A 25181-nucleotide genomic window follows, 5' to 3' on the forward strand; every position below is an offset into this window, starting at 1 on the left:
GATTGTGAATGGTTCCCCCTTGTAGTAATGAAAAACAACAGTGACAGGTCAATCTAGTTTCCACATGTAAGGGTCCCACTGACCTCACTTGTACTGCTTGTATACATAAGTAGAAGAAAGAATGGCTAAAGCAGGAAATTAACTGATACAAGTACAGGCCGTATTTCTCATAGTCCATTATACAGAAAAAATAATGAAAAGTGCACCAAAGAGAGTCTGAAATGTACAGTGCTTATCACAAATATTTTCCCCAAAAAGTTGCATGCAAAATGTGAGGGAGATTTTCAGTAAATAAAAACACTTTAATAGTCTATAAAAAAGAAAATGTGATTTTTTTTTCTCTCAACAGGACTAGAAACAACCCTAATTTACAATATGCACCTCTGTATAGAGAGGCAGTAAAATAAAGCAAAATAATTTCCAAAATGGGCATTCAGATTCTTCCTTAAAAATCAGCAACAAGTTGACAGACTTCACCCGACGGTATATTACCCATACATTTCATTACTAAAATAGCCCATATCTCCCCTTATCCTATGAAACTAACAAGGCATAGAGGTGACCAATACTCCCGTTATCTAAAGCTAAAGATGATTTTACGGCTGTGTTCGATCCAAATGATCATTATTTTTCTGTGCTTCTTTCTATGATTTATATATATCATATACATTGTTAAAAGGATCCCAAGAAATACCTGTTGACATATAAATAGTTTAGAAATATTCACTGGAAGTCTGAGCAGGATTTTTCCCCTTTTTTCCTTGGTTAAATCTTGATCACATCACACACACACACACACACACACACCTCATGGAGAAATGAACACACACAATTCCTGATTGATCAATTGGAATATGATAGAAAAGTAATACCAAGTCATACATTATCCTGTGAACAGTATTCAGTGTAAGAATTCACATTTATGGTCTTTGGGTTTGATCCCAAACTGTCCAAAATTAAATAGATTATATTCAATTGATACAAAGGGGAAATATATCAACTTATTATCTCCAAATGATGTAAATGCTGTTATAAGACATAATGTTATGATTTCTTTTGAAAAGAGTCATCATGAAAAACACAGCATAGTGTGAAAGGAAAAAAGAACAGAGGAAAAGATCTTACCACATTTCACTTTTCCTCAATGGCACTCAGTGGCCAAGAAAGTAAAGGTGATTTTTACTTTGCAACATTTTGAGGTTTTGACAATTTATTCTTTTTCTAATTAAAAATATCTTTTTTGAGATATTCTAAAACACAAAATGACTATAAAAACAACACAGGCAGGATTAACCTGTTTACCATTGAAATTAGTATATAGACTATTCCTAATTTCAAATTGTTGAAAGGCTAAATTCAAATAAAAGATTTGCATTACACTTTGTTTGGTCTTTCTTCGATCATTTTAAACCAGCATTGCCACAGCATCAGCACTGCAGAAATAATCCAGTCTGATACCATTTTAAATGCTATGGCTCAATGCTATGGGATTCTGGAAATTGTAGATTGTTGCAGCACCAGAGCTCTCTGACAGAGAAGGCTAAATGTTTCACAAATAAGTTTATCGCATGGCACTTGCAGGAACAGGAACTGAGTGTCATGGAGTGAGGCGGAGAGAGAATGGGTGTTACCGCACGGAAGAATGCTGACGATGCTGCCAGGAGTTCCCCATCCATTCCATGGCAGCTAATTTTGAAGGATGATTTTGAACCGTTCTTCAAAATTGGCTGCCAGAAATGGCTGGGAAACAGATGGGGAATGGCTTGGGGACCCCTGGCAGCAGTGGCAGCATTCTCCCATGCAGTAACACCCATTCTCCCTCATTCCATGCCATTCCATTCCTGTTCCTGTAAGTGCCATGCGATAAACTTAAAAGGTACAATTCCCAAATTCCATGGCATTGAGCATTTCTGTAGTGCAGTTGCAGCCCATGTCATAAGACAGATGTGTGTGTGTGTGCACGCACGCATGTGTGTAGGGGAGATTTCCTTTAAATAGTTATTTTCACTTACATCATATCTTACATTGCAAAATGTACAGACACCAAGTGTACGTTTCAACAACATATACATGTGAGTTTATAGAGCCTTTATAAAAAGTTTCTTTTTGATTCCAAATTAAAAGCCATAGAAATAGAATCAAAATAATGGAGATTGAATATATATACTATGATAGTACATAGTCAGTGCTCATTTTCATAATTATTGACAGCTGTATCTTTGGCATTGAAAATTCAGTACAACTTTCAGAAAAAAATGATGTTGCTTACAGCTCTTTTTTCTTTTCTTTTCTTTTTTTTAACAAGAACAAACAGGATTGACCAAAGTACAAAAACGGGGGAAGTATTACTAAAGATTTATTTTATTTTTAGGCAAGGATAATTTAAGACCCTGAATTACCTTCTCACTTTAGTGTATGGTGTGCACTGTATGAATTCATTTAAAAATCAACTGAATGGTACCACGTTTCTCGGAAAATTATATGTAATATAATATATATATCTTATATTTATTTAGAAGCTTTGAAATAGTACAGTAAACACTTTGCAACACGGTGTATAAACTACAGAATGTCTTTGATATTTTGTGGGCCTGCAGATTAACAACATTTTCATGACCCACAGGTGAAAAGAACATGATTCACAAGTTTTTTTTTTTTGTAAAGTTGGAATAGTCTGGGGGACACTTGATCACACAAAAATAATATAAAACAGTCAAGTTTAAAACAGTGATATTGCATTTATAATGCATGTTTCCTTTTTTAAAATCTGTACGATTGGCTTCTTGTGGCGAATATAAACATCTAAAGGGCTCAGTGACATTTTGGAGAGAGAAAGAGTAAGAGAGAGCTATATAGTGCTGTAAACAGGCACACACTGATCAGAGAGGCAAAAATCAGTTGCCCCTTGAAGTTTCTACAGTTCCATACATTTCAACTCATTTCTCAGGCCTGCTGAGAGCAATTAGGTCCTATTATTGGCCAGGATGTCTCCAACAGCACAGTAATTCTTCAGTTAACACAGAATCAGATGGCCAAGATAATGAAGTTGAAAAGTTGATGCTTTTGTTGGTCGACTTTTGTGCAAATCATGCTGCTTCAGGTAAGTCCCGTAGAATTGACTAGCATATCCTTTTCCGTGCTGTGGGGGAAAAGAAAGAAACTTCTGAGATATCAAGGAATAATTCTATGTTAGCTAATTCATTATTGGTGCTCTGCTTCAAATACTAGAAGCAGTATTAATCAGTGTTCAATGCTGCATTTAAATCATTCTTAATAGACAGTAGTTAATAACTGATATTTCAACACTCCATTGTACTAAAGGTTGATAGGTAAATAATTTGATTGATAGAACTATCTCACATGATTTGGCAAAAGACCAGCATTTGACGGTTCCATTCATTAAAATGGAGGGAATTAAAGTCATGTTTAATTCTTTCTTGATGGAATTAATAGGACATGCTGAAAATGCCTTGTAAATATTCCTAGATATTAGTTTTACTGGTTACAACAGCATGTAATTAAAAGCAAATGTATGAATTATAATTTTACATATCTTATTGTAGGCTAGATTATGCCCATTTGTATGTACTGTATATTCATTAGAAAGCAGGTATTGCATATCATTCTGATTTTAGATTAGTGAAAAAATCCAGATATGTTGTCATTATTTCTACAAAACATATATACCCAAAGTATACTCCTTATTACATCAACCCATGGTTTATTATTAGCTGGCATGTCCAATCAGAGAAGTCACAGTCTACTCATAAAAATATGATGTCAATGACAATCCACATATGCATGCTTATTCTGCAAGGCTTTCTCTGTCTTGTAGTTTGCCATGTTGGTCATTACCTGCAGAGCTGGGAGTATACACATTCAGTATGTCAAACAGCCAAGTTCCTAATCAGAAAGAGTAGGGTTTTTAAAATCACCAACACTCACTTCATGCACCATGCTTTTAAATGGAGTTAGGCTGAGGGACATTGTCACAAATGGGCAAAATATGATGTTTGGTCTGCATGTGGCCTTTCAGGATGCAATTTGCGGCCTTATACTCACATACTGAACTCCAAAAGCTTCAAAATACTTTTGTACCATCTTTTGGGTGTTTTTTCACATTAAAACTGACCAAATGAGCTCAAAACAGGCTGCAAACATGCCAATTTATTTTCTGCCCAGAACAATCTAATCACCTAATCCTAAAGCCTTACCTGGAAGTGATGTGACATCATTTCCAGCATGATGAAACACACTAGTGTGACTTGCAGCTGCACTGGACTCTGAAGTCAGTGCCCCCCCCCCCCCACCACCAAAGCCTTCAAAGTTTGGCATGGCTGCTGAAGGCACTATCCCCCAGCTGTTGTTTCTGGGGTGGGCACCACTGTGGGATCCAGATGGCCTGTGTAGCTGCTAGGAAAAGAGATTCCATCTCAACATTAAGCGGAACCTCGTGACAGTAAGGGCTGTTCGACAGTGGAACACACTCCCTTGGAGAGTGGTGAAGTCTTCCTCTTTGGAAGTCTTTAAACAGAGGCTTGATGGATATCTGTCAGGTATGCTTTAACTGAGAGTTCTTGCATGGCAGAGGGATGGACTGGATGGCCCTTATGGTCTCTTCCAACTCTATGACTCTATGATTCTAGAAAAGTGCCTTTTCTCACTTGTCCAGTAGCTGTGCCAGTCCCTCTGGCCCCTTAGTGACACTACTAACTTGAAGATATCCAGAATCAGACAGCAGACAAATACTTTGTTCTGCTGAATGTTTTGGTGGACTTCATCAGGTCCACAATTCCTGAAGCATTTTATAGGACAGATGCAAGTTGCATTCTCGGATCTTATTTTTAAAATACCCACCAAAAGTTTCATCAAAACATGGCTTAATCAGTGGAGAGAGGAGGTTTAAGCAATATAGTACAATGCACATAATATTGCACTCACTGGAGAGGGACCCAAAAATTTGAAAGAGGACAGATTTCATCCCTTAAAGCACACAAACAAATATACAAAAGACACAATCAGGCATGGACTAAATTCCCAACTTTAAATGGATACTTAGTGACACAACTACCTCACCTACAAGGATAATTAGCACATAATTCCTAGAATCCTGGTAAATTGGATGTGGGCTAATATAAAAATACCAATGGAGCCTCAGAATCAGAATCACACATGTGAATTATTCTGGATTGTGTGTGATTCTGTCCCCTCCAAAACAGAACTTTTTTAGCATTTGAATGCTAAAACCAGTACTTTTTTAAGCTTTTGGATGCAGAAGTGGTCTGTGGCATTTACAAACTAATTGATTACTCTCTTAACTTGCTATTTGAAGCTAAAGTTTCTACAAAAATCTAGAATTAGTTTTAAAAATGAATCATTACACAATCAGAAAGAGACACATTTTGCCAAGAGGAGAACTGAGTTAAGATTATATAAATACACATGTGAGTGTGTATAAGATTTTCAGTTGGTTGTCACATATATTACATTAATTTCAGCATTCAAGTCCATCAGTGAAAAAGGCCAGCACATTAGGCAAACTGATATCTAAATCTGGCAGGTTTAGTAGCTGTGTATTGTTAGTGCAAGAGATCAGCTATTTTGACTGTAATTGGGAGGAGAGGTAATAAACAATTTGCATTAGCATTCAGAAAAGATACCAGATTGAACTATTTGAGTCAATGGATTGAACTAAGAAAAGACATCAGCTATGTCTCCTTAAAAATACTGCCATTGCATTAATTCAAGGTTCACCATCAAATAAGCTAAAATAATAGAGACAATCCAGTATTTACATACTTCATGGACTCAAACTCTGCATTTACAGTATCTTCAGATACAAAGCATGGTTTTTTTTATTGTTTTTCATTCTATGAGAAAAGAAATAAGCAGAGATCCTCAAGCCTGCTATAACAAAATATTGTGAGCCAGTATTGAATTATGGAGCTAATTAAGTATCATACAATTAAAATCTAATCTGTAAAATGACTATAAAGGACATGGTGGAAAAAATATGCAAGAAGTAGAAAATAACATTTGGTCTTAGCAGTATCTCTGTGTGTTTGACATTTGGACTGAACTCCAAGCAACCAGGGTTCAAATCCATGCTTAGTCATGGAACCCAATAAGTAACCTTGGACAAGTCATAGTCTCTTAGTCCAAGAGGAAGGTAAACCTCCTCAGAATAAATAATTCCAAGAAAATGCTATTAAAGCACATGACAACAAATGCTTATAAATGGAGGGGGAATATGCTATTCAATCTCTTTTCATTAGGTTTGCAAAAATGGCAAAGGTTTAATATACGGAGAGAAGCCAGGTAGGAGTAGGAAAGAAATCTGCCCCAAATCTTTGAAAGGCACTGCCTTTGAGCATGCTATACTGCCCTGGATCCCCACCTGGATTGAACCCCAGGCTGGTGTGGGGATCTGCAATGTGGGGGGGGGGGGCTTCTCAATGGAGTCAGTGGCTGAGTAAAGTAAAAGCTGTATGAGGCTGTCTATTCTGTTGGGGTTTGCCATGAGGTTTCCACAAAACTCTGTGGCAAACGTCAGGTCATTTAGATAAATGTTAAGGCCTCTTTGCCCGAGGATCAGGCTGGATGCACCAGATTTGCATCTGGTCTGCCAGATTGAGGTGCAATCCTGCCTGCATCATCCAAACAGGATGATGTAAGGCTAGAGGAAATATGGGTCTTTTAGCCCATGTGGACAGCTCCATTATTGACACTACTGTATTAGATGGACACAAAACAAAACAGCCTCTAATGAACCTAAACATATAGAATTAGTGTATGATTAACTACTCTGCAAAGAAGGAAAACACATTGGCTAGAATCCAAACAACTATGAAAATGGTCACATAATCTATGGATTGTTTTTTTAGCAGCAGCCCTCCATCTCTCATGGTATGTAGTTTGGAAACTCGGGGAACTTTCAAAGAATTTGTTGTATAGCGTGTGGGTCATTTGTTCAAAGAAAGAAAACCCACTGAATTTATTGTGAGCACCAAAACCACCATACAGAGCAAATTACTGGGATAGAAAAACTGAAAGAAGATGAAAGATGGATAGCCTTAAAAAGAAACAGTCTCCTTTCATTATTTATTGGAACACAAAGTACAAAGTGTATTCCGGCATTTCTTCTGTATTTCAGTGATATTTAATGTATTAAAAGAAAGAGAAAAGAACCTATTTTCTTGAGGTGTTCCTTTTCCAATAGTATATTGTAGTTTTGTCAAGAAAGAGAATAGTGTTTAACTATATTATAGGATCAAAGTTTTGGGATCAAAGTAGAATGAGTGCTTGTAACTGACTGCTGTATGTAAATCATAGCAGAGACCAAAAAGTATAGCACTTTGTTATTGTTTCAAATCAATTCACTGTTAGTTTTTTGAATAAACAATTTAAAGCAATGCTTATAGTAGGTGAAAACAAAAGAGAGCTGTGCCCCCTAAGGAATAACAAGGCATAAGTTTTCAGCAGTAAGGTGAGAAAGAAGTGAAGGGCACGAAGTGCCAACTCTGATAATTATGTTAACATTATATGTAGGAGATGAAATAATTACATTCACCATTCATCAATCAGTGCTGATGATAATAAAAATATCATAGCATTATTTATGTAATTAATTTCCATAGTCTAATGAATAAAAATCCATTATCTTGAATCAGGTGACAGATGGTAAAATTTTGATAAGCTGTAATTCAGGGGTTTCACACCAAAATCTTCCTTTGAAGTTTCTTTGTTCATAATTTGCCATTCTAAGGTCAGTAACACATTGCCTTGCGTGGCTGAAATGTTCTCCTGCTCTGAAATATCAGAACATTATTTGCTGTATTTTTGCTGCAATAAACAAATGTAGATGCGGTACAGACTGCCTCAAAGGGGCAGGTCTGTGGCACCCCTTTTATCTCCGGGTTGGGGGCAGCACATCATTGGGGAATATTTCATTTATGTTTTAAGTAGTATAACTAGTGTAATTTTTTATTTCAATATGTATAATTTATTGTGGTTTTACTGGTAGGCTTTTTTAAAAAAATAGATTAGAATCTTCTTTAGCTCTTCACCACGGGAAAAAAGGCAGAATATAGATTAATCAAGCAAGCACATGACTAAATAAATGAGCAGTGGCATATTCAAGCAGGAAGTAGATTTGCATGGACCACTATCAGTTAAAGACAAACCTTTAGAATATTGGACTAAAGAATTAGGTCAGATTAAATTATCAAGTTATTTACATACACAGTGCACCCCTTCTTTATGCAGGCAATCTCTAATGGACACCCCCCCCCCCGCGAAAGGAAAAAAAAACATGTATGCTGGAGCCCCATTAAAAGTAATGGGGCTTGTGCTCATGGTGCGCCATGGCACACGCGTCACACGCATGCACACCATTACTTCTTCTGGGCGCACCAAGGCTTCTTCTGGTGCAGGCTTCCAGCATATGCCATGTATGGCACGTCCGCATATAATGTGGGTGCACTGTATGATTTTTAAACCTCTTGTATTTGAACAGTTTTAAAGTATAGACCAAAACTTGAGATGAGGTGGAATACAGAAATAGCTCCAAAAAGAATACTTCCTGATATGAAAATGATGTTGAAGAGGCAATAAAACCAACAGCCAAACTAAGTGATGGAGTGTTTATGTTCTACAGATAAAAACACTGATTTGTGAATATACTTCTCCTGACCTATTGGTCCTGGGAGAAGGCTTTGCTGGCCTCTCATTGGAGAGACCAGATATTTAAATAAAAACTGTGCGGCTGTTATCAGGAAGTGGGCAGGGCTTAGCCTTCTTGAGGCTCTCCCGCCTGATCTCCTGTCACTTGCTTTGATCGCTGGCCCACCCTCCCACCTCAACAACAGTGTGAGATTCATTCTGGTCGCTTCAGGGCTGGGTAGGAATTTTTGCCCTTGTTTTTCCAAGGGTTTTTTGCCTACCCTACACTGTTAATTGGGGAATTGAACAATTGGCTCAGGGTGTGGTCATAAATAGGCTTCATGGCATAGGCGGGGGAGACAGAGGTTTTGGTGAACATCTCGGCACCCTCCTAAAGGGTGAAGGTGGGTCTCTGGAACTGAGGTTTACGTCTTGAGACTAAACATGATGGGAAAGAGACTTGCCTTGGGGCTGGCCTGAGATTTAAACCCTCACTTAAGTCTTCAGAATTAAGTGGGGCAGTCTTGGGTTGGCCTTCCAGATGAGGGCCGGCCGGGGAGCAACCCAAATTATGGATTGCCCTTGGAGCTCAGGTGTTTTTGCCCTTTGGAAGCTGGGGAATTGGTCTTGGAACAGACCATCCACCAGCTGTTCCTACACAAGGTTCTCCCCACTGGGCTTGCAGTTCTCAAGAAATAAAGTTAGATAGTTTGAATTTTAATAAAGTTGCCCATTTTATAACCCAGTTCTCTGTGTCTGGTCTCGTTATTCAATGAGTTGGTCAGCAAACCCACTTTAGTCACCAAAAGTAAGTGGCTTAAACTTCTGCAGTCTTTGTTTGTGTAGGCCGAGATGGCAGTGTCTAATGATGGTTATGCTGTCCATGCAGTACTGCTTACCCTGTGCAGCCAAGGCCATACTAAAATAACATTTCAAAAATGGCTCCATTTTGTGAACAGATTCTGACTTCAATGGATCGTTCGAGTGGAATCAGAACTGACCCAGAAGGGAAGGATTGTTAATTCAAATGGCAGACTCACACAGTTCAATCATGCCCCAGTGGCTGGACTATTTAGATAAAATCTAATGCATCCCCACACAGCTAAATTCATAATGAAATTGAAATGAATTTGCTTCTGAATAGACATTGTTGGTTTGCTACATAATGTGCAAGAACTTCTGATAACAGCTCCATCACAGGAAGGAAATCTCTGATGGAATGAAAAATCCTTTAAGTAACAACTTATTGCCTAAAATTCTCCAAAGCATGAACTTGTTTATTGTAAGAGAGAAAATAAAGTATATATTACCCAGCCTACATTGTAGTGGAACGCAGTACATTTCATTAATCTGCAGTTTTGTATGCTTTTAAGTGAGCACTACAACATGCATGTATATCTGCCACCTTATTTATATAAGCAGGAATCACACAGAAATTCCTACAAAATCTTACTGAAAATGACATAGGTGGTGCCCACACAATGCTCAGATGTGGGGGGGGGGGGGGGAATCTTCATACATTGAAATGATACTGCTTGGGACCAGCTGTGGGAATTTTGGAACAAATTTCTCCCAGTTTAAAACCACAAGACCCTAGAATCATGGAATCCTAGAATCGTAGAGTTGGAAGAGACCACAAGGGCCATCCAGTCCAACACCCTGCCATGCAGGAGCTTTCAATCAAAGCATCCCCGACAGATGGCCATCCAACCTCTGCTTAAAGACTTCCAAAGAAGGAGATTCCACTACACTCCAAGGAAGTTTGTTCCACTGTCAAACAGCCCTTACTGTCAGGAAGTTCCTCCTAATGTTGAGGTGGAATCTCTTTTCCTGGAGCTTGCATCCATTGTTCCGGGTCCTGTTCTCTGGAGCAGCAGAAAACAAGCTTGCTCTCTCCTCAATATGACATCCCTCCAACTATTTAAACACGGCTATCATATCACTGCTTAACCTTCTCTTCTCCAGGCTAACATCCCCAGCTCCCTAAGTCGTTCCTCATAGGGCATGGTTTCCAGACCTTTCACCATTTTAGTCGCCCTCCTTTGGACATACTCCAGTTTCTCAATGTCCTTTTTGAATTGTGGCCCAGAATTGGACACAATATTCCAGGTGGGGCCTGACCAAAGCAGAATATAGTAGCACTATTACTTCTCTTGATCTAGACACTATACTTTTATTGATGCAGCCTAAAATTGCATTGGCCCTATTAAAAGGTAAGTCAGGTCAAACCATGCCGAAACAACTCTGTCATTCAAGCTGGGCCTGTAATACCCTTTGCAAGTTTCTAAGTTCTACCCCTTTCTTTCTTCATCCAAGGTGGTGCTGTTCCTAATTATTCATATTAAATATATTCCCCATACCCAAAGAATGGAAATTATGGTGATTTACAAATTAAGCCAGATACCTAATTGTTAATAGCAACAAAATATTATCATTAAAGTGTAATTAAATGATCTATTTAAAAAACCATATATTATAAACTATTTCAAACAGTATAGCACTTTATTAAAACTCTTTTTAAAAAGCATCCCAAATCTTGTCAATACTGTTTGTTTTAAATTCTGCCTGCTGGTGGAAGTGCAACTGGGGAGGGAGCATGTACACTCTAAGGAAGTGAATTCTTCTGCTTAGGAACAACCACCAAGAAGATCGTCTCATGTTCATGTGAGGTGATGGGATTGAGTGACAAATGCTTCCAAAGTTTCAGTGCCTGGCTAGGCTTCTATGGGAGAATATATTCCTTCAGGCAGCCTGACCTGACCCATATAGGGCTGGAGGAGGGGGTGAAGTACATTGTGATCCGTATACCAACAACTTTAAGCTTTAAAGATGAGAATGCAGAACCTATAAATCATAGAAATTATGGGAGATGTACCTCCTACTATCCTTACTGTTTTTAGTTCAGACCAAATCAAAGGCCATTCCAAACTCATTCCAAAAGAGTTCACTCTTTGCTAGTTTTAAGTACAAGAAGTGTAATACCATAATTGTTGCAGCTTTTGATCTTTTTTTTTTTTTAAGGTTACAAAGGAATATAAATCATGACCAAAATTATTTTTAAAAAACCACAAACAAGCCTGTATTTCTTAGAACACACAGGAAAATCAGCAAGTACTTTAAAATGCAAAAACTGGGTCCCAATGAAATGAACTGTGCATATCAGATGTACGTTATTACTTTCTTATAATCTACAGGGTTTTATTTGATCCCCATTCATTTACTGTATATATTTGTGCATAGGTCTAGAAATTTTAGCTTACCAAACCTGCCTTCAGTTTACAAATGAGGTTAACTTATATTTGGATATAAACCATAATTGCTTCATGAACTCCTAGGCATGAGATAGCAGATTTCTGGACTGTTTTAGCAGCCAGATCCATATGCCAAAAGCAATCAAGTCATAGTAAAATCAATGGTAAATGAGCAGAGTAGCAGAAACATCAAAACATGTACTCAGACCAGTTTAAATAATTGTGAGTGAACTAGTTTAAATCTAAGGACTTGGGCATTACAGAGTTTTGATTATACAAAGTGGTCTAGCTAAATCATCACTACCATCATAATCACCACCACCACCTTTGTAGATTTTGGAGATCTATGAAGAAGAGCTAAGATTTCAGCTATTGTGAGCAAAGTTCTCCTCAGACAAATAAATATTGCAACTCTCCCCCTCCCCCAATTTAATACCAGTCTCCCATTAGGTTCTCTGCTTTTGCTCAGAGCTTCATCTAAAATCAAATCATCTAAATTTATCTGTATGAAATTGTGATGCCACAAGCTGCATATTTAAGCATTAAGCAAGCTCCTTCATGGCTTAATTAACCTGGGCACTAATGGGACAATTCTTTATGCCCACATCTGATCAGATATTTATAATATGTAAGCCACTCAGCTAAAGAATGGGTTAAAATATTTTAATAAATATAAACAAAAAACTATAATACTTGAATTTAAATATTTCCACTTGTGGAAATTCAGTACTTCTGTAAACTGTGATCCCTATTTCTGACCACGCCAAGCTTATTTGCCTCCCCCCCCCCCAAAAAAAAAATCCATTAATTATCTCATGTAAAAAACAAAACCCAGAACTCTAAATTGTCACAACTCAGAATTTAGTCTATAAATTCTGCTGGACTCACTTGTTTCCACAGAATATAGGAAACTTCTATTTTTCTCAAAACACCAAAAGAAAGATTAAGTTGGGTCTCTAAAGTAGGGTCAGCACTAACATTCTCTTTCCCCCCCTCTCTTTTCCTTTTCTTCTGCAGGCACAGAAAAGTGACTGCAAAGTAATTGGTCTGGGGTGATATTATTATCCTTGCTTTACAGTTGGGGAAACGGAGTCAGAGAGGTTCTATGGAAAGAAGGATGATCATGGGGTTAAAGCAGAGGATGTGAAGACAATATATCTGAGCTATTTGTGACTCTGCCTTGTAGGTAAGGAAAGGGGAAAGGAAAAGGAAAGAATCACTAAACCTCTCTGTCCATGATTCCCATGTCTGTAAAATGAGAATAATAATGCTTTGCTTACCTATCTCACAGAGGATCTGCAGGTCTTAAAATCACTATTCTTTTATAATCCACTTTGAGATCCACAAATGGCAAGGCCTAGAGAAGTGGAAAGCATCATGGTTATTATAAGAGTTCAATGAACAAATAAAGAGCTGTAAGTCTTGTGCTCACACTATGGATATTTTTAGCCATCTCTCCTCAAGTGTTTTATAGTCTCCTCCTTATGATTTCCTGAAATCAAGTCAAGAGGATAACTTCACGTTGATCCTTTCAGTCTGATGGCTTGATACCTATTTCTTTTACTTTAAAAATAACAATAGTGAATTTAAACAAAATTGTTAATATGTATGGTTCTGAAATAAACGTCTTGGATAAAAAGGATGAAGAATCAGCACATGGGGGGATTTTTAAAAATGCAGGTTTTTTCATCTTAGCTCATTTAACTAAAAATTAACAGTCTCCTTAAAAAACAGAAGATATGAACTATGCTATGCTAGTCTATTCAAAGGAAGAAGAGGTTTTAAAAACTACAGTAAGAGGGCAGAATATAATACAACACAAAAGGAAAGGGAAGCATAATGCTGAACACTGTTTTGGATATTTACTTATTATTAAAATGTCTACCCTATTTTTCTTTTCCAATTCATGCACCCAAAGTAGTTAAAAATGATAGAAATAGAAATGTCATGAACATCAAAGACTAATATGTAGCCGAATATAGAAAACAGTATGATAAAGCTGGAATAATATAGAAGATGGGTAATCAAAGCCATCAGCAGTAGATAGCAGGAAAGGGAAGCATACATATACTGGGCACATTTCCTATGTTCATATACAGTCTGCCCTCATACCCATGGATTCTTTATCCATGGATTCAATCATCCATGGCTTGAAAATCTTCAAAGAAAATATCAGTTTCAAAAGCAAACCTTGATTTTTCCATTTTCATAAGAGACAATATTTTACTATGCCATTGTATATAAGGGACTTGAGCACCCACAAATTTGGGTATCCACGGGTGGTCCTGGAACCCAATCCCAGTGGATAACAAGGGCCACTGTACAAACACCAGAATCAGATAATTGCTTTCCATGTGTGCACATTTCATAAAATGCTACCATAAGATGAAATGATTTAAACAAATAAACAAACAACACATTGGTATTAAGCAAAAATTATCCAGAGGAATAAATAGAAATAAAATAGAAATAGAAATAAAAAGTGCAGCTTTGATAAATGGCCAGATTGTGGTTTACTTCAAGCATGTAATTTGGCAGAAAAAAGACACAGGATTCCTCTGTGCCTTTGCAGATTTTTTTTTAAATCCATGGCCCAGGTAGGGCTCCAGTCACTGTTGTTAATTATAGCTCAAGTGGCTCTATCATAATCTACAATTAAGCTACTTTTACTTCAATATCTCTGACTCTGCTTCAAATGTTCATTTCTGTTCTTCTTTAGGGACTTCAGCTCAATTGTTGGAGATACAAAGATTGCAACCATCTCCCCAAACACCAAAGTAGATGACTGGTACCTGCATAGAGCCAGCAGCTACAAGCAATAGGTGCAGCCTGCTCCACATGAGTTTTAGTATTAAATCAAGTGTATTAAAAATGCTAAGCATGTAGGAATGTAAAAGGAAAAGTTGAGGTCTTTTTTTGTGATGAAGAGCTCTTACGGACTGTACTCAGGCTAGAGAAAAGCATATTTAATCATGAATCCAAGGGAAAATGTACTTTTCAAGTTGTATGGAAAGTTCAAGGATTTTGCAATCAGTGTCAAGAAGCCCTATGGTCAATCTCCACTAGAAATGAGATGAATGTTCAGCTGTGTGTGCTCAGCATACGGCTGAGAAGGAGACTTGTATAAATGAGGAGATGCTGTCAGACAGAAATCTGTCAATAGCAAGGAATTGTCGCATTTAGGAATCTATAGGGAAATGTGGTGAAACTGGGTCTCTCCAGGAGGAATATGTGCTAGGGAATGACTTATTTTGTTTATTGTTGCCATGATTAATGGGTGCAGTTTAAAGAGAAAGGACGAAGGGAATCACCATTCAAACTCTTTTCTTCAGTTCACTGTTTTCATTGATGTTACTTTTGTGATTTCTGGAAGACCCAACTGAAATGACGTTTTGTCCCATATTCTCCACTGTGATTATATGTCTACCAATGTGAACCTGGGATATTTTGTTCAGTGAATCAGAGTACAAGCAATGCCAGCACCAACACTTTAAGAAGCCTAACTGTAGTATTCATAAACCAATTCTTGCCTTAATCTATGTCAAAGGTGAGGAAAGTGCAATTCTGGGAACATATACCACCCCAAGGCTGTTTTTATGGCTCCCTGGATTCTGCCCTTTTTGGTTGGGGGGAAAAAATTGATTTCCTTTCTTCAACCTATCAGGAATGTTGATTTGCCTTATAAGTCACATGGCCTCTCCACACACACACACACATTATTTTTTATTTTTTGGGAAACCAGAAGTGCATTTCCAGCTTCCAATTTTAGGTAGCTCCTGGAGGACCTATACAACAGAAAATTGGTCCCTGGGCCAACATATTATGCAATTCCCTTCTTGAAAAAAGCTACGAATAATTTTAACAATATTGTTCCATCTATGAGAATCCCAAAAATTAACCCATTTTGGGATTTATTCTGCACAAAATTCACATGGTTTTTGTTTTTGGTTTTTTGGGGGGAGGGGTTGTCTGTAGGACAGAAACTAAATTAAATTATCCCAGAACTAAGTGTGAATTTTAAAAAAGAAAAACAGAGTGTGAATTTTGTACACAGTAAGTTCTGAACTGCAAAGATTCATATTGGTAAAATTCTCCTCCTCAGGGTTTCCTAACACTTGAGGAATATATTTTCAACTATTTTTGAATATTTTAAAATTCTTTCTGTCCCTTCCACAAAACTAATCTATACCCACAGTGGTGTCACCTTAAGCTGGACACTACTTCTTTCTGGCAGATCATTCATAGCTACAGTGATAAGAATCAACCATATGCACACACATGCAGCTAATATTATTTTTATTCAATTTACAGAGCAGGATCAACTCCTGAACCAACAGCAGATGCCCACACACCTGATCCATGACCACAAAGGTGCCACCTAAAGCTGGATACTTCACCCTTTTGTATGACAACACAAGGTTCATGCCTGAATTTGTGTCTATTTTTTCTTAGTGGAGAGATCACTCCCATCTACAGTGTTAAGACAAAACTAGTGGTATTTAACTTTTTTCTTTTCAAGGGACCCCCTTTAAATATATTTTGCTGCTGCAAACACCCAAGACTTAACTCTAAATTTAGAACCTGAAGAAGAAGAAGGGTTTTTAAAAACAAACACTAAGACATTACAATTAAACTTTCCCTCAGAGGTGCTGGAGGAGAAGGAAAGATTTTATCTTGCTTCTTCTCACCAGTTTGCAGCTGGAGCAGACTGAATTGTAACATACAGACCCAGCCAGCCAGCCTTTGCCTTTGTCAAGGGAGTGAGTAGCTGAGTGTCAGCAGAGCAGCCATGTGACAGGAGCCAAAGCAAGGTTGGGCTGGTTGAGTTTATGTGTTGCTGTTCAATCTGCTTGGAGGCTGGAGCAGACTGAACTTTGTCCCAAGAATCAGGGGATAGTGTAGCACTGTCCATAAAGGGACTTGTGTACATGGATGTCAAAAACTCAGCTCCCACTGTATACTCTTCCAGTTTTAAGATTCTGTGATTCTATCATACCCCTCAAGTATGTTTTGATTGGATCATGAACTCAAAAATAGGAAAGAGGTGGGTGGAAGATTTTGAGGTCCAGTAGAGGTAGCCTTGGAGAGAGACAGGTGTTGTGATGCCGAGGTAGTAAAGGGAGTTATGTGTCTATTGGTGGGAAAAGAGATGGACAGGAGAGTGAGGAGGATTCACTGTAGGCAGGTGGTGTCAGAGAGCTATGTTGTGTATAAATGCCCTGCTAATTTTAAATAGGTTAGTACAATATCATCCAAACGCCACAAAACAGTGACACCTTTGTTGGATAAACAAAAATGCAGAATAGACATGTTGCAAGTTTTTGAAGCTCTACTGGCCTTTTTACCAGGGAAAAGTGTTAAAAATCATACAGGAGAAAGGGGGGAGGAGGTGACAATGTTAGTCATAGGCCTGCATTTTGTCAAGGTGTTGTGGTCGTTGTTCTCAGTTCAGATGGTATGTTAGGGCATTCATGTTAATTGACAGAAGTTCTGAGGAAGGGTGCCAGACCCTTTGCTTGCTTGCTTGCTTGCTTATTAGTCCACCTGATCTTTCTTTTTTCTTTTCTTTCTCTTTCCCCTATGGTTTCCCAAACTATGAGTTCATAATTTATGCTGCCATACTATTTTAATTCAAATACCAAACCCAAGTATTTCCCTTTACATGATTTTACAATCATTCATCCTCTAAGACCATTGTTGTTTCCTTAGCACCCCAGTTCTCTGGTGTACTCCTGCAGCCTTTAACAATTCATTAGGAATAATTTTCAAAGCAGGAGAACCTTTTTAAATCAGCTAAATTTTACATCACAGGCAGAAAGAAGTGCATACCTGTATATATAATGAGAAAGATATATTTGACTTTAAAAAGACACCCCTCTCTCTTTCTGTATTTTTTTTCCTCCTTTGGAATAATCTATACTTTCACAAACAGGGAAATGCATATGAAAAAAAATGATGTAGCCTTGCATGTCACCTAAACTGGAAAGTTATAGACAATCACATTTTTAAATAAGCTGACTTACCTCTTCTGTTTTAAAGTCAAATGTAGGATCTAGCCAGGTATTATTGGGAGCTTCCCAATTTTGAAAATCAGCCATTAGAGTGTGGCTTCTAGCCAGGTTTTAGGTGGGATGCAGTGGGCTGTTAGCGTCTGTGGCATTTTCTTTGTCACTGCATCCCTCATTTGACTTTAAAACAGAAGAGGAGGTAAGTTGGCATATTTAAAAATGTGATAAGCTCCAAACTCTGAAGACTTATTTTTACATGTAAGGTAGGGTTTCCAAACCATGACTGATATTTGTTCTTCTGCTTGTTTGTCTTCTGTCATTGCTGACAATAATAAACCATACTTAAATTGACAGAATTCCTGATTGAGGCATGTGCAAAAAGAGATGAGGTACTGATTTTCCGAGAAAACTAGTTGTGTTGGCACACAGTAATGGAAAGATACACATGCAATCTATTGTGGTTTAGAGGTTACAATATTGGATAGGAACTTGGCTACAGAGATGCATAATTAAGTCCCTACTGAGTCATGATATCACTGGATAAGTATGGGCCTGTCATTTTTTCAGCATGTCCAACCTCAAAAGGCAGTTGTATAGATAAACTAGAGTAGGAGAGAACAAGGTTGGGCATCTCAGGCTCACTGGAGAAACAGCAGCATGGAAATGTAACCAATACATCTCTGCTTGTTATACATGAGGTTAGAATAAAGAACTAAAGGGTAGGTCCATTTAAAATCAGTTTTCATGCTATCAACGTTCATTCCCAAAGTGCCTGTTTATGTTGCTGGTTATTTAACATTATATTTCATGTAATCAAGTAGGATGGAAACAATAGTGGTTTGGGCTGGTACTTGAACTGCAAAACTGAAGTAAAAATACTAGGCAGCTCACCACACTTTGCAGATTTAATTGCATATGCTGTGAGACCCATCTGGAATAATCACCTTTCCTATGTATTTTCTCTCCCCATCTCTTCTCCCTCTCCCGCTTTCTCTCACTCCAACAGGGTAAATTATCTAGAATTCAGGCAAATATCACAGTTCTGTAGGGCCATTTTTTACCACAAAAGAAGCAGAGATAGCAGGTGATCTTAGTATACTATATGTATTTCTGCATGTGTGTGTTTGTGTAAAAGAGGTGGGGGGAGGGAGAAGAAGAGGGCTGTGTTGTGTCTGTGTAGAAAGTTTATCTGTCAATGGGAAAAAAGACTAACAGCACTTATAGAAGGATTGAGGATTTTTTCAGCGTCCCAGCTATTCTCTTGAAAACAGCCCAAAATGAACACAACCCAGTACCTCAATAAGAAGAGGAAAGATCCTTAAAGAAATGAAGATGGTTCCATTATGGAGACCTCAGTAAGCTCAGGTCTGACTATCTGCATACACTCTAATCGTGACAACAACAGCGTGAGATTACAGTTAGTGTGTTAGACGGGGAACACTCAAATGATCACTCAGCTAAGAAGTCCACTGGGTAGCCCTGGGCCACCTGCTTTTTCTCAGCCTAATCTACTTTGCAGAGCTCCTGTGAGGGAGAACAAAATGATATCACCAGAGCAAGTCTGATATCATTTTTAAGATAACTAGCCCTGGTAAATCAGTTTATCTCTTCTTGTACCATGTAGCCTCTGAAGAAAAGCTGGGGTGTTTTAGAACAAGCAATTTATTTATAGCATTTATAACCTACTATTTAGCCACAAAAATTCTCAGAGTGGCTTACAGATCATAAATTAGACAGTTCCCTGCCCTCAGGTTTACAATCTAAAAAGACATGACACAAAAGGAGAAGGGAATGACGGTGGGGAAGGGGAATAAGTCCAACAGGTCTTCTCTCCCTCTGAAGTCTGGACCATGACAGATGGACTGGAGGGAGGGCCCTTCTTCTTACAATCTGTAGAATTCATATGGCTCAACATTCTATTATTCACTTTGTTAAAGTATTTATATACCAGTTTCCTAGTCTTCTATGCAGACTACAGTCATGCTGCTTATAAAATACATATCAGGTTTAAAAAAAAATAACCAAACACCAACAACCAACTCTAATTCCTGAAGGGAGACTGTGAACACTAAGGCACATCTTTCTATTTCATACATTTGAGCAAATGTCACATTATGAAATATCACATTATGGGGCAGCAATGACCAACTGCTTGCTCATGAGCCAAATCTAGCCCCTTAGCTACTTCTAATGCCCAGTACCAATGTTTTCCAAATACTTAATCTGGAAATAAGGTTAAGAAGTAAAGACAGCGGCAGATGGTCAGCAGTAGCCATACACTCAGTGAAGCCTCCACAACACTGCAACTCTTCCCACGATTTCTGAGCAAACTGTCCAGCACATTGTCCTTCTAAGAGGTGAAATAGCTACCAAACTGACTCTCTAGTGACACAGCAGTTTTTAGGCTCATCTCTTCAATCAGCACTGGTAAAAATGAAGTGCTGTTGGACAGTTCAAAACATTCTTCATGGTGGAGCCATGGCTCTGGCAGTGTTATTTCCTGCACAAAACTGCCCACTGTAATGCACATAGACTAAAGGATTCCAGGAACAAATTTCTTGCAAAAAAGCAGCTCCAAGAAAGCATCCTTGTTCTCAACTGCCATTAGGTTTTGGGGAAGATTTCAGACTCTTCTGGGGAGCAGGTGATGTCATCACAGGTACAAACACCTTGCTCCTGAAGATATGAAAAACTGCATCAAAAGATACTGGTAATTTAAAATGGTCTATTGTGACACTGAAAGGAGTTGACTTTTCACAATGACTCTGCTACATCACTTAGGGTGAAACAGACTACCCCTTTGTGTCGCTGTGCAGGTGGCTTCATAGTGCAGCATTTTGTCCACATGTCGGCTGGCTTCCAGGCATTTTGGTGGCATGACATTTGGACACCACACACTGTCAGAGCATCACAAAGCCAGCTTCCAGCTGCAGTGGAGCCGAAATGCCAGCTTTTTGCCAGAACAAAAAGGAGCAGCTATTTGTCACTTTTTGCAGCCAACAAAAAGGTCAATTGGGCCAAATGTGCAGTTGTCAGGGGCAACTTCAAGCTGGCCCTTTGGGGTGGTCTGTTTCACCCTATTGATGATGGCTTCCAAGCTCCATCCACCCTGTCCAAGGTCTTGACTATATTGTTGCTTACATCTGTTCTTGTTATCTGGTCAGACCTGTCGGAGTATAGTGGAGTCTCCTTCCTTAGAGGTCTTTAAACAGATGCTGGATGACCATCTGTCGGGGATGCTTCGATTTAAATTTCCTGCATGGCAGGGTGTTAGACTGGATGGCCCTTGCAGACTCTTCCAACTCTATGATTCTATGATTCTATGCAGGAGCATGCAGCCATTGGAGTCAATAGGAATTTCAATACTGGTGATTTTCCATTTTCGCTGTGGGTTCCAGAATTTACTTCTTGTTGTTGTGTGCATCCAAGTCATATTTGGCAACTCTAAGGCAAACCTGTCATGGCAAGTTTCTTCAGAAGGGTTTCACATTGCCATCCTCTGAGGCTGAGAGAGTGTGACTTGCCTGAGATCACCCAGTGGGTTTTTGGTTGGTTTTTTTGCTTGAGTGGGGAATCAATCCCTGGTCTCCAAAGTTGTAATCACTCAAACCACTACACCACATTGGCTCTTATATATATTTTCAAATCTGTGAGACATAGGCTATTGCAGCATATAGAGAGCAATCAAAGAGCAGCACCCAGAATGCTATTGTAGGAAATGGAAAAAGGCTCTTAGGCTGTGATTCTTGATGTGAGAAATGAGATATCAACTATTCAAGAACATAACTGATTCCATCCTCAAAATGCTGAATAGTACATGTATTGTAGAGAAAAAGTGGTTCTGAGACAGTTCAGGTTAAGAGGTATTGTACACTTCCATCTTAATGTATGTATTAAAGCCAAACTTCTGTATCCTGTTTTAAATTGGTAAATCTGAGTTTGGTCCTCTGTATACAATAGCCAGTGCAAACTAGGATCTTCTTCTCACTACTTATTTGCTTTCACTGAGAACAGTGTATTTGCATCTTGCAGTCATGACTTGATTACTCTGACTGAGATATAGAATCAGTGTTAAATGAAACTGTTCTTGAGTTTGAACTTTGAGAGACAGAGAAGTCCTTAAATGCAGATCCTCGCATCTAAAATAAATTTAGGGCAAGGGTGGGGAACCTTGGTTATTTGAATAGGTAGATTTCAATGCTCAGAGGTGGGATAGGTGGCATCACTGAGGTTGGCATCACCCAAGTCGTGCCAGACTGGGTTGGACTGGAAGGCCCTTGGCTTGTTTGGGGAGCAGTGGTATCATCCCCCTTAGGGTGTCACTTGGTGTGACCTCCCTCCTACCATACTCTCTTAGTGATTCTCCTAGGTGGAGTTGCACCTAGTGGAGTCAAAGTGAGGGATTTTTCACTTGCAAATCATTGGCTAATACAGCAAAGCAAAGTCCTATGCTGAAGTCCAATTATATAAAACTACATACTCTCTTCCAAACTCAATCAACAGGAAATATTCATCCAACTTCATATTTGTCTAGCCTGTTCCACAGAAAGAATATTCCATATCCTGGCCTGCAACAACAAAAGGACCATCTAAAATGCAACCTTTAGTTTTCTCCCATATGCTAAATTCGAGCACATACATCACATTTTCTGTCTATCTATCCAATCATACACACTCCAACAACTTACAAGATGAGAAACAGAGTAAGAATAGGTTCCCTCTAGAACAACCGAGACTCCAGAACAGAAGCATCCAAGATAAGAACAGCACCACATCTAGAAACCTCAGCATTTTCTTACAATAGCAGCTTCGGACCAGAGACCCTCTCACAGCTGCAGGAGTTTACTGCATACCATGCAGCTGCGGACAAGTCTACATAGGGACCACCAAATGCTGTGTGCAAATAAGAATCAAGCAGCCCTGGTGGCGCAGTGGTTAAATGCCTGTACTGCAGCCATTCACTCGAAACCACAAGGTTGCGAGTTCAAGACTAGCAAAAGGGCCCAAGCTCGACTCAGGCTTGCATCCTTCCGAGGTCGCTAAAATGAGTACCCAGACTGTTGGGGGCAAATTAGCTTACTTGCTAATTAGCTTACTTGCTGTTCACCGCTATGATCTTTGGAATAGCGGTATATAAATAAAACAAATTATTATTATTAACACAAGAGACACTGCAGACCGGGCCAGCCAGAACATGCCACAAACGATCCTGGGCATAAAATACTGTTTGAAAACACTGAAATTCTGGACCATGCCAACCACTACCATGTCAGGATGCACAGGGAAGCCACTGAAATCCACAAAGATCTGGATAATTTCAACCAGAAAGAAGAAACCCTTAAAGTGAACAAAATTTGGCTACCAGTCCTGAGGAACAGCAAAATGCAGACTCAGCAAATGCAAATGGGAAACCACTGAGAGTCAGGGACTTTCCCAGCAGATAATGATCACCAATTAGAAGACATTAATCCTCTTTTGCATTAGCCTCCCAGCCTGAGGCCTGCCATCAGCACAGAACAATACACATGCAAATCACTCCTGCATTCCCAGGCTCACACAGTGTATATACACCCATCTTTTTCCAGGCAAGCATTCTCTGAAGATGCCAGCCACAGATGCTGGCGAAACGTCAGGAAGAAATTCTTCTAGAATACTGCCACATAGCCCAAAAAACCCACAAAAAACAATAGCAGGTCCACTTCTATACCACTTCATACTTCACTAACCAGTCTCTAAATGGTTTACAACTGTAAGCTAATTGCCTCCCAGCAAGATCTTCCGAGGTCATTTTAGTGACCTTAGAAAGATGCAAGGCTGAGTCGACCCTGTGCCCTTGGCTGGGATTGAACTCACAACCTTATGGTTTGTGAGTGAGCGGCTACAGTACCAGCACTGTGCTATTAGAGCTCTTATTCTGACCCATTAGTTACCATTAGCTGAATTTTAATTTTTTGTACCTATGGCTACACAATCAGCTGAAAGAAAGAGTGTACAGTAAAATGCTACAACTAAAGAAAAGTTCTAATGCTGTCAGCCAGTGGTTATCCTTCCTGTGACAACAACTCATAAGATAGCAAACATGCCTACAGTGCCTACTGTCTCTATGCCTTCACTCACAGGAGGAAACAAGAGTCTAAATGATATTGTTTGTGTCAACTAAAATAGACCCATTAAATAATTGTGGTTTCATAAGTATTCACTCACAATTCAACAATTGATTCAGTGGGTCTACTTTAGCTGTGATTAACAAATAAGAGTCAAGATACTGAGTTTTGTTTATTCTCAAAATAGTACCTATCATACCAAGGTTATATAGGTATGTAATATTCATAGGTATGTAACTGTTATTTTAATTGTGTATTTTGCTTTGTTTGCTACTTTGGACATTTTATATGGAAAGACAGGGAATAAATCTGACACTTTAGTATTTAAATAAGAATGTATTTGAATGTGATACAATGTAAGTATATTTTAAATGTGCCCTTTCAAAGTTATTTCCCTGATCAAATATTTCAGTCTAACTACTTTGAGTTGCTGGAAATCATTTGAAATATTTATGGAACATGTAAAATTAACATGATGTTTTGTTTTGCTTTACTTTCCATGTCTAAATATAAGTCAAATATATTAAATCAGATCTTGAACAATTTAGGGAGAGGATCTGAAAAGTTTTCTGATTCAAAGTATACAGAAAATCCACATAAGCAATAAAAGCAAAACAAAAGATGTAGTCAAGCCTGGCCACATGTATATGTGTGCAGCGGGTACCTAGAAAATATCACACCTCATTAACAACCCCAACTGTATACAAAAGATTGATTGGAGGCTGGTAATGAGCAATTAATTCATGCATCATGTATCTTAAAAAGACAGAAATACTGCAGTTGCCTTCAGTTTGAGGAAATATAAGAAATCTAAGACCTGTTCCAGTTTCCATACAAAATATATTTGTGTTTTTTTATGGTCATATGCATTAAGGTCATGTTAATTTATAACTACTGAAAGCCCTATGGATCTGAATGTATTCCTATGTGGCTCTTCCCTTTGAAAGGAATTACTCATCCGTGTGTATGGAGGGTGCCCTTCCTCCTGTCCCTGTGGGTGATTTGTTCCCCTTTATTAAAAAAAGGAAAAAGGAAAATAAAAAAGAACTGTAGCTCAGTGATGAACATGCTTTGAGAACAAAAAGGTCACAAGTTATCCTGGCATCTGCAGGTATTGGTGTGAAAGACTCTTATTTTAAATCCTGGAAAGCCACTGC

The 25181-nt window shown here is 38.5% G+C and overlaps 1 protein-coding gene across 3 annotated transcripts in view; it reads right to left on the reverse strand.

Moving 5' to 3' along the window:
* Positions 1-273: 273 nt before the first annotated feature.
* Positions 274-25181, reverse strand: part of PCDH10 (protocadherin 10) — a 69170-nt gene continuing 44262 nt past the window's right edge. Inside the window, exons 5-6 of one of the 3 annotated variants that reach the window (XM_089525794.1) lie at positions 13193-13269; positions 275-3139 (exon numbers count right to left, since the gene is read on the reverse strand). In XM_089525794.1, the coding sequence (XP_089381920.1) occupies positions 13235-13269 (35 nt within the window). In that variant the 3' untranslated portion in view covers positions 275-3139; positions 13193-13234. Of the gene's footprint in view, positions 3140-13192; positions 13270-25181 lie in introns of all 3 variants that reach the window. The other 2 variants (XR_016281337.1, XM_089525795.1) reach the window with 2 other exon arrangements.

This window comes from Sceloporus occidentalis, unplaced genomic scaffold (genome assembly GCF_023333645.1).
Source record: "Sceloporus occidentalis isolate IW3139 unplaced genomic scaffold, rSceOcc1.0.p SCAF_5, whole genome shotgun sequence".
Classification (NCBI taxonomy): Eukaryota; Metazoa; Chordata; class Lepidosauria; order Squamata; family Phrynosomatidae; genus Sceloporus; species Sceloporus occidentalis.